The sequence below is a fragment of the Besnoitia besnoiti genome, chromosome III (assembly GCF_002563875.1).
Source record: "Besnoitia besnoiti strain Bb-Ger1 chromosome III, whole genome shotgun sequence".
NCBI classification, from domain to species: Eukaryota; Apicomplexa; class Conoidasida; order Eucoccidiorida; family Sarcocystidae; genus Besnoitia; species Besnoitia besnoiti.
In genome coordinates this window covers 3,651,054-3,660,967 of record NC_042358.1, presented here as the reverse complement: position 1 = coordinate 3,660,967, position 9,914 = coordinate 3,651,054, and the positions used below count along the sequence as shown (strand labels likewise).

The 9,914-nt window shown below is 58.1% G+C and overlaps 2 protein-coding genes across 2 annotated transcripts; one reads left to right on the top strand and one right to left on the bottom strand.

Annotated features, from left to right (window-relative positions):
- Positions 1-1,056: 1,056 nt before the first annotated feature.
- On the bottom strand, positions 1,057-6,936 carry BESB_047940 (RNA recognition motif-containing protein; the record flags this gene model as incomplete). Its single annotated transcript, XM_029363245.1, has 8 exons — positions 1,057-1,220; positions 1,471-1,563; positions 1,838-2,033; positions 2,276-2,352; positions 2,729-2,812; positions 3,259-3,373; positions 5,858-6,024; positions 6,537-6,936. 8 exons carry the CDS (start codon positions 6,934-6,936, stop codon positions 1,057-1,059), a joined length of 1,296 nt encoding a protein of 431 aa, XP_029220611.1.
- Positions 5,352-5,788, top strand: BESB_047950 (uncharacterized protein; the record flags this gene model as incomplete). Its single annotated transcript, XM_029363246.1, has 1 exon — positions 5,352-5,788. A coding segment is annotated over one exon (437 nt), but the record flags the coding sequence as incomplete, so codon positions are not given.
- Positions 6,937-9,914: the final 2,978 nt, after the last annotated feature.

The following is a 9,914-nucleotide window of genomic DNA, read 5'->3' as shown; positions in this document are numbered from 1 at the left end:
CCCGATGTCAAAAGATCGAAGGGACTTCCTGGGAACCACGAGGGGGGGCAAAGTTTCACTCAGAGGCGAGCACACGCCCACGTTCAACGAACACGTCGCGTTTAGGGAACCGGAATGGCGACAGTGCATAGCTAATCGAAGTCAACAAGCATTTACAGCCGCACTACGTTACGCAAGGTCGCTTGGCTGTCTTCGCAGTTGCCCTCTTTGCGTTCATTCCAAGGTCTTCCACATGCCGGTCGTTCCTTGTCGTGTCTCTTCGAGCGAGTGCGTTCTAGATCGCCTACGGAGCCACAGCCTATTTTGTGTTGCCACTGCATGCTCACTCCTCCACACGTAGTTGACTCTTCCCTCTCACTTTTGCGTGCCCGGGCGCCCGTTTCTCACGTTCGCCGCGCCCCAATTTTGAATCATGGTCTTAACAATACATTCAAGTGCACAGATACGCACATGAGTATACACGGACGTGTACGTGCAAGCACACCTCCAAGAGCTCATGAATTTGCACGCAGGGAAAAGTACGAACCGACGTTTCTCCGTTGAAGACAGCTCCGGAGCACCGCAGCGAGCCGCACACACATCGGGATGTGCATGCGAAGCACTTTGTTCAGACTTGGGCACCAAGCAAGAACGAACCGCGCGGCGCACGCGCCACGTTTTTTCATGCGAAGAGGCGAAAGCGCGCAGACGCACTCGAGAAGAGCGCAGGATGCGACCCACAAACGCTCCATCCCTTCGAAGCGATCGACGTGCGAGTCGCCGACGCGCTGACACGCACGAGAGCGCTGCAACGGCGGTCAGCCTAGTCTTACAAAATGCAAAAAACGAGTTCTGCTCCATCCACTTGCGTTTCCTCGGCCTTTATCGCGTCGGGGTGTCTCTCCTCTCGTCCTTCGGTGCTTTTCCGCTTCTCACCACGTGCCCTCTCATCTCCCCGCTCCCGCACAGTTTGCCCCGAATGAAGACGCGCCCTGACGTGGCTGTGCGCCGGCGCATCGAGAAGACTTTCATGCACAGGTGACCCTCTTAGTCTCTCCCTTGCACTGACATCTTCAGTTAGTACGGCGTGGAGCGGTTCGCCATGCGGTTGCCGCGCTCCGCGCCACCCGACGCCGGGGGGCTGCCATAGCCGCCCTCTTCGCCACCCATGCCGTAGACAGGCGCACTCGCGCCGCTGCTGTAGCCGCCGTAGCCGCCCATCGCACTGTAGGCTGCCATTTCTGCGCACAACAACACGCATAACGTGAACAAGGCCTTGCACACATGAGCCACAGCGGAGAAACCGAGTCCACACAAAGGCTCTCTCTCTCTCAGGCAACCACCCTCGCTTCGACAAAAGAGACGGTAACCCGCACGATAGACACCTCTAAGTGGGCTTGTGGACGAATCAAACCAACTGATTCGTCCACAAGCCCGGGGGGCTGCAGAAACGAAGTTCAGCGAAAGAAAGTGTACTGAGGAGACACTCACGGGCGTAGTAGGCCGCGTAGTACGGGTTGTAGTTCGCGTAGCCGCTATAGCCGCCGGCGCCATACATGCCACTGGGACCGCCCATTCCGTAGCCTGAACGATTGGGCAAAACGACACACGAAACAGTGCAGACGCATGCAAGCGTCGCACCGGGCTTCGACAGACACGAACAGAGACGAAAGAACGAGGTCGAGTCGGGCGGCGATGACCCCCCCCGATTTGCAAACAGCCCCTCCAATTTCGCTTCAGATACCAAAAACCAGTCCACCTCCTCCCCCCCCCCCCCCGTCTAATGAGCCTCTCTACGAGCCTCCATGGTCACCTTTTACTGTGCCTATATACATAGCCTGTTGCATTTTATGTTCACCTGAGGAGGGATCCACAGCGCCACCGGGGGGCCCGTAGTTGCCGTAGTCTCTTCGGCGGCCGCCGCCGTAGCCTCCGTCCCTTCCGCCGCCGTATCCGCCGCCGCCGCGACCACCGTATCCGCCGCTTCCACCCCACCCGCCTCCAGAGCCGCGCTCGCGGTTCATCTGGCGAGGCTGAGCGCGCTTCGCTTCGCACTGAGAACACCACCCGAGAGAAAACACAAAAGGTGATGAGACAGCTCACAGCGAAACTTGTGGCGAGAGGCAACCTCGGGGTGCACTGTTATGAGGCTACACACGACTGCACACGGGAACTCGAGGCCGGGGACGAGAGCGGCAGTGCGACTGGGTCAGACTTTCAAAGCGCGGTGGCGCGCCAGGATCGACTCGAGGCTCCTGGGCAACGGAAGCAGCACGCGACAGACGCCTCCACTTACATGCACGCCGAGCTTCTTGTGGGGGCCGATCGCCTTCTCCGCGTCGTCCGGGTTTCTGAAGATGACGAAACCGAAGCCTGCAAAATCAAAGGCCACGCCGCGGCACCGGCTTCATACAACTCGAAGGCTTCCAGATCTGCAGTCCATACCGATACCTACTTACACCTTGCATGCTTACGCGCAGCTCTGCGCAGAAGCAAATGCGAAGGGGTCGCGCAGGGTTGCCGCACCGCTACAGACTGACGAAGTAAGCTTCTAAGCTAAAGAACTGCGACGGCAGACTAGCTATTTGCAGGCGAATCATGCGCGATCTGGCACTAGACTCAGCCACAAAGCACCCACTGCCCGCGCATCGAGGTCAACTGGGCAAGCTGCACGCTCATCTACGCGCTGTATCGTCGAAGCCGCAAGCGCCCCCGGACGGAGGCGGACGCCTCTCGACTGCCTCCTTACCTCGCGGCCGGTTGTTCTGCCTGTCAAACATCACATTGGCGGATTGGATCTCGCCGTAGTGACGGAAGTACGCGCGGAGCGATTCTGAGCACACATGCAGCACCCCAGACGCGTCTCGACTGGAAACGAGAAGCAGACCCCGCGCCACATTCGCCCACTCGCTTCCACTGTTTATGCGAATTTGATTTTTGATTATACACGTGCTCATATATATACTTGTCTGATGTTTAGTAGTTTTAAACGACGGCTTAACTGGTTCTATGATTCTTAAGGACTGCTTTTGATACGTGCAGAGAAACACCGCGCAACCGGTGCATGCGATGCAACGAATTCCGCCGACTGCCCAACCCTGTGCGACGCCCCCACCCCACACTCGCCACGAAGACGCCTCCTTCGATGACCTCCGCAGCTCCCGGCTCTTTGCCACGGAGGAGCTGCACCTTCGAGGCGATACAAAAGCGCATGCATCTGCGCACAGTGCCGCTCAACGCTGCCTGGAGACGCATCGAGGTCGCAGCCTCGAGCCCTACCGTCGTTGACGTCGTCGCTGATGCCTCCAACGAACAGACGGCCAGCATCGCGGTCGCCGCCTGCAGCGCCGTGGTCGCGCGCCTCTTCACGGGGAATCGCCCGTCGCACCTCGACCTGAAACACCGCACACCACTCGCAAAACAATGACTTGACAGCGACAGAGACATCGCACTGCCACGACCCCCGCCATCGCGGAGAAGGAGGCGCCCAAGGCATCCTCCCGTACAGGGCTGCAGACCCCGAGTCCCGCGCGGCAGCCGCCGACCTGCGAAGGGTGACGCAGAAGAGTGAGGAAATTGGAACGCGCGCTCCCGCGTCGCCAGGTTGAGCCGGCGGGTCGGGGAGTCGGAAGACGCCCCACGAACCACAGACAGGCTCTAGCTCGAGACTGCAGGCACTGAACGCGTGTGATGCGCGGCAAAACCCGCTTTTTCTGTCCCTCAGACTTGGGCCACGAAACCCACGGACGAAAGACACCTTTGCTGTCGCCTCGTCTTCCCGCCCTTTGGAATGAAGCATTTCTGAAGTGCCCGTGAGAGGAGGACCCGACAAACCCAGCGCTCTTGGAGGCGAACGAGAGAGAGACACCCAGAGAGAGGGAGCCTTGCGCGAGCGAGAAAGCGCGGAGGACAATTAGGCCACTAGACCTCATTGTCGTGGTGTCCGGAGGGAGGGGAGGGGGGGAAGGGGGGAGAGCTGCACTCTCTGTCTGCGGAATTCCTTTCAAAGTGACCCTCGCATTCCATGCGGTGGAGCCGGTCGCGAAATGCTGCTGCTTTGTTCGCAGAAATACCGCCTGTCTGCTTGGTCCCATAAGGAGTCATCGTTCATCGCCGAACTTGTCAAACGGACGCCCCCAATACACGTCAGTCTCCCAGCAGAGGCCCTCATTTGAAACGCTCTGCCGTCCCGGAGCTCTCAATGAGTCACACGCGGGGGACGAGCAGCGGCACACGGAAGATGCGAAGGAAGAAACCCGGGGAAAGATCGCAGACGCCGCAGGGGCCAGAACCCACCAGCGTGCCTTGTGTGCTGCGTTCGCGACGTGAAAACGAGCAGGAAGCAGTAGAGGTCACCGGAAGAATCACGCATACCATATACATACATATATATGTACAACTACACATATGTATGCATATACGCAAGTCGGCCGCGCAGGCGCGGTACGCAGAGAATCAGAATCGGGTAGCGTTGACAGCAGGTACCTGCGCGTTAAAGAGAGCAGAGGCCAAACACCTCTTCTCTCACTGCACTTGCCGGAAGCGTGCGGTGAAGAATCGATTTCTGCTTTGAATGCGCTGGCGCTGCGCATGCCTGGGGAAGCAGAGACGACGGCTTCACAACTCGTGCGAAGATTCGTCTCTTCCTTCTCTGAGCAAAGCTTGCAGAGAGCGACGTCACACGCACTGCGTTATCTCACCGCTCGCACACTCTCTCTCCGTCTTTCCTTCCCTTCTCAGAACATGTCGGCGAGCAGCAGCACGAGAGTCGAGCCACGCGAGATAGAGATCAGAAGAAGACCAAGAGGAGGGGCCTTGGGGGCACGCGGAGGAAGACGGGCGCTGTCCAGGCGCCGGAGAGCTCTCTCCCTCCTCGGTCTTTATTAGAACCTCTCACGTTCGCTCTCTCAGATTCTCTCCCGAGCAGCAGAGAGCAGAGACTTTGAGAGGAAGACGAGTCACGCGAGAGAGACGCCCAACTCAGAAAGAAACAACACACCAAACACAGAGACAAGTAGATAAGAAATCCGCCTCAGCGGGTAAGGGGGCGGGCCTCTGGTGTTGCACGCGTCTGAACGACAGAGTGCGCTGGCCTGCAGGTTCCCTCTGGTCCGCAACTCGCTGGGCGGCTCTCTCTCTCCTGCTCTCCAACGTGAAAATGCATCACTCGCTCTCTCTGTCGCCTGACGCTGCGCGTGCCTTCTCTCGTTCGCTGTCGTCGCTCTCGTCGCGTGTAGCTACAGCCTGGTGCTGCTGGATAGCGGAATCTCCACGACGCGAAGAATCACCACGTTCTCTGCAGCGAAAAGTGTCCGCTCGTCTCTGCCTCTCTCTCTCGATTCTCCCAAGCTGAGACACTGTGGTGAACTAAGAGGAGGAGGAAACCCCCGAAAATTCCGCACATCTCTCCGCCACGCGCGGCTGCAGCTCTCGTCCTCCTCTCGAGTCCTGTCGTTTGTATCACTCTGCGCGCCCCCACGCGCCGCAGCAAGTGCCTTCTTGCCCCTGCCCTTTCCTCTGCGCGTCCTCCCTCCGCGTCTTTTACTTCAGAGCCCCCTGGGCGCTGCACCAGGTGCTGCCGCACTCGCGCCGCACCAACACGCGTGCCCCTAAAATGGCGTGCGGGCAGCCCTTTCCGCGAACCGTGAGCCTGCACCAGCCTCCCAGCAGGCCGCGACTCCGCCGAGCCTCCAGCGGCTCGCCCCCCAAAGACGGTCTGCCTCCACCTTTGGCTGGCGCGCGACCGCCCGCCGGGCGCGGGGCTGCTCGGTCGGGCGTTACGTCTGCGGAGGCCGACTGCGAGAGGTGTGTCGGGGAGCCGCGGACGCGGAGGAAAAGACGCGTTCGAGATAAAACAGAAGAGAGAGTGAAAGCCTACCTGAGTTCCGTCCACGGTGTGGCGCATGTCGGCGACGCGTGCGATCGGGTCCGGCGTGGTAAACGTGATGAAACCGAAGCCGCGGCTCCTGCCGGTAAATTTGTCAAAAAGAACTTCACTGTCCGCGACGTCCCCGTACTGCTGGAAGTACGTGCGCAGACTATCCGCTGCGCCACACACCCCGCATACAAAAAAGACCCATGAGCTCCGGCCCTCAGAGAGACGACAATCTGCCACGCGCGCCTGCCACTTCACAAATGCCAGATCGACCGCACCGGCCGCTCACGTTGTTGGCAACGAGTCACGGGCAACGCGACTCTCGCGGCGAAACAGACTCTGCGAAATCCGATTCGCTCCGCAGTACGAAACACTCCGCGAACCAATGTGGTTCGACTCCCCCCCCCATTTGTGGTGTATTCATGTAGGTTTTCTCATCCTGTGCCCCTCGCGCACGATTCTTGAGAACATTCGACAAATCGCGGCGCGAAGAGAAGCACCAGCGCCCCATCTCTCGCTGCGCGGAGGCCACGTCCTCTACGCCCCGCCCGCAAGAGAGCGGCGCATGTTCCACATTCAGTGCCCCCGATATGCCGTCGCTTGGAGAGCGCCGAATGCCGAGATCTACTCAGGTGAAAGAGGAGCTAGTACTTCAGAAACTCGCGGCGCCGCTGTGTCTTACTCGTCGTGGATCGGCTCAGGCCGCCAACGAAGAGCTTGCGCATTTGCACTTCTTTGTCGGTTTCGCCGCTCGCGCGCTGAGGCGCGCCGCCGGCCTGGTCATCGGGGTCTGAGGCTTGATGCGGCGAGCCACTGTCTCCCTCGTTCCGCGCGCCTTCATCTGGAATGGGATGCCCCCCCAACGGAACCGCGGCCTCGTCGCCTACCGGCGCGCTGGCGCTGTTGTCGCCGGACACAACCCCATCTTGATCAAACGCCTGCGGCGCTGGCATTTGGTGCTGCAGCAGCTCCGGATTCTGCGGTGCGTGGGCTTCGCCCTCGACGTAGGGGAGAGGAATTCCCGAGTCTTCTTCGGGGATGCCCCCTGCTGCAGTGCCGTTGTTCGGACCGTCGAATGCCATTTTTGTTGCACTCAAAAACACCTGGTCTCCAGGGACGCAGAGCCCACAGATTCGCGAGTGCGAGAGCCTGGGCAGTGGAAAAAAGCAGACGTCCGACGAACAAACTCGGAGAAGGAAAAACGCCACAAAATGGAGAAGGGACGGCGGTTAACCCAGCGATCGCGAGACGTCGGGTGGCAAAGGGCGACAAGAAAACAAACCGAAACGAGACAGAAACCGTCCAGGCGGGAAATCAGCTGCCTTTACCAGAAAACTGAAACAACACAACCAAAGTAGTACTGATTGCCAACGGGAGTGTGAACAGATAAGAGGAAGACCGGATCTCACAAGAGGAAAAGCGCCGGGGTGTTTGTTGGCAGGCGTCACTGGAACGCAGGATCGAGAGGACGACGGAGCGTTAATCGTTGGCGAGACGCCAGAAGCAACAGAAATGAACGCGAAGAGCCAAAAAAATGACAGAAGAGAAAGAGAACTTCCGCTTTAACGCTACCAAGCAAAAAAACAATCCAACGTTTACGCAGTGTGGTGTACCAGAGGAAGAAGTGCTGTGAATGAGGTTTTCCCTCCCCACGCGACGGGTACCGTGTTGGAAGCAAGGGGAAACGGAAAGCTCCCCTCCGAAACTGAGGAAGGCCCTGAGAAAGTCAAAACTCAGTGCATACTAAGCTACAAGAAAAAGAAAGAAAAAGACGCAAAGTATTCTCCCGTCGCCTGAGACCGAAACACGTGACCCTACGTCAATACAGCCGCAGCCCATACAAAGTCTGTTTCCTCTCCCTCTCCCTCCGGTACACGGGCTGCCCTCCTCCCGTTCGGGGCGTTGTCCTCCATTTCTGCCTTCAACGCAGTTCCTCGTATATAAGCCTGCTTCCCTGTCTTGCTCAGCCTGGCTGGCATCCAACTCTACCGCGCGAGTGTTTGCCGCGTCAACACCCAGTTTTCGCCTTCCGCTGACTTTCAAGGACTTACATGTGGACACGATGGGTCATCGATCCTATGTCCGCAGGGGGCACTGGGACAACGTTTCTTCGGCACGTCTGCAGGAGGGGGAGACCGCTATAGATGGGAAGCACCGAAAGGAGGCAATTGAAGATCGGTCCCTCGCGCATCCAATAAATCGTGAGGACCGAACGGGGCTGAAGAGAGCACCTAAGCGTATTATCTCAAGAGACACGACTCCGATAGTGGCATCGTCGAAAGCGAAAGGCGTCATATGCCCAAGTGTTGAAGCACCGGGTGGTGTGTGCTAGACCGGGATGTGTTCGCAGCAACATTCCCCGTCTCCGTAGTAACAGATCAGGGCGCGCGGCGACGGTTGCGGAAGACGTGCATTGAAATCAGCGGGGTAAAAAGGTTTCTAACGACTTCCCAGAGCGAAACGGCTTGTGTTCGAGAGGTCATCTATGGCTGCGGACCGCATGGCGTCCTCGAGCTGGCCTGGCGGGACTCGAGAATTGATTAACAAGTGAGCTTTATTAGAGAGTGGCGACGAAGCTGCACGGGATGCAGCATTGGATACAACGGCTAAAATGGCCGTCGCTGTACACGCACAAAAGGGCACTTCGTCAAAGAGGCTTCATTTACTGCGTCAATGGCTTTCCGGGAAACGCGGCCCTACCAGCCAGTCCTCTTCCTCAGTGATCAGCGTGGCTTCTCCGTGGAAATGCAGAAGATCCGCAGCCCGTAGACGTCCTCATTGAGGCAGCAGAGAAATTCTGGCCATCACTTCGATTATCGATCTTTTTTCTGAGGGGCCGCAGTGCACAACTCGTTGAAAGCAACTAGTCGCTTGCGGGGAAGTACTGTCCACTGTCTTCAATGAAACGTGTGACGGGAAGTGATGGCTTATCGAGTGCTGCGACAAGTCTTCGCAGAGCATGGTCCCGGTAGACGCACGAGATGTCAAGGCGGCTTCTGTTTCAGTCTGTTACGCGGCCCCACGTAGAGCCTTTTGACAACGCAAAATTCATGTTGGGAGTTCCACCCAGCAAGAGAGGGATATAGAGATCACGACGTGGCTCGTCGCCTCAACAGGGAGGTGGCGGTCCGCTGCCGCGTTGCGTACTGAACATTTGTTTAAGGTATGCAATGAGTGGCGTGCCCCTTCAAAAAGACGGCGTTGCTGGCTGCAGTGCCGCCGCGGGTCCCGCACTTGCAACTGCCATACAGCCAGTTTTTATTCGTCAAGCGTGAACAGAGCAGCTCGTCCTGAAGCGGGCGAGTGTATGTGGCGCTTTATCAGAAACAGGGCGGCGCGCGTGAATGTATCGGGCACAAGCCCCAGGCTGATGGCATTCACTTTGAGCTCTGAGCACAAGTCAGCCATCTGAGTTTTCGATACTGCGGCGGAGCTCATATAGTGCACGGAAAATGGAGGCCGCCTCCGTCGTCTGCACTTTCGTGCACCACATGTGGTGTGATACATAGCGAACATGCCTGTTTGACTGTGTATCCAGGGATGCGCGGGGCGTTCCTGCTTGCGTGTCAAGCGGTGGGACCGAACGCACCCTTTGTACTGGCGACCTGTAGAACTCCCTCATGAAGCAGCAGCTCGCGTGTGGAAAGGGAAATGTCTGCTGAAAGGAAATAGGGGTCCTCTGAGGGGTGGACACTCCTTGGCATCCGTTACCCCGTGTTCCCCATATGTCTCTATCTCATGAGTGACTGCGATGGGAGACTTCTATGCTGCAGCAGACGACGATGAAAACCTTTACAAAGAAACCAGGGCTGTCCGGTGAAATCTGTGCATAGAACGCGAGGGACGCCTCCCGAGTTACCGGAGCCCTGCGCAGACGATAGAATTTTGCGGCACAACACAAACGTCAAGGCCCGCACCTATTGGATGCGAGACGCAATATTTCAGTCTGCTGCTGCTGGAGCAAAGCGCCATTTAGTAAGTAGAGCCTGTGTTTGGGGCCTTCCTGCTAGCGTCAATATCGAGTCACTATGGATCGCGGTGGAAGACAGACGTACTCGCG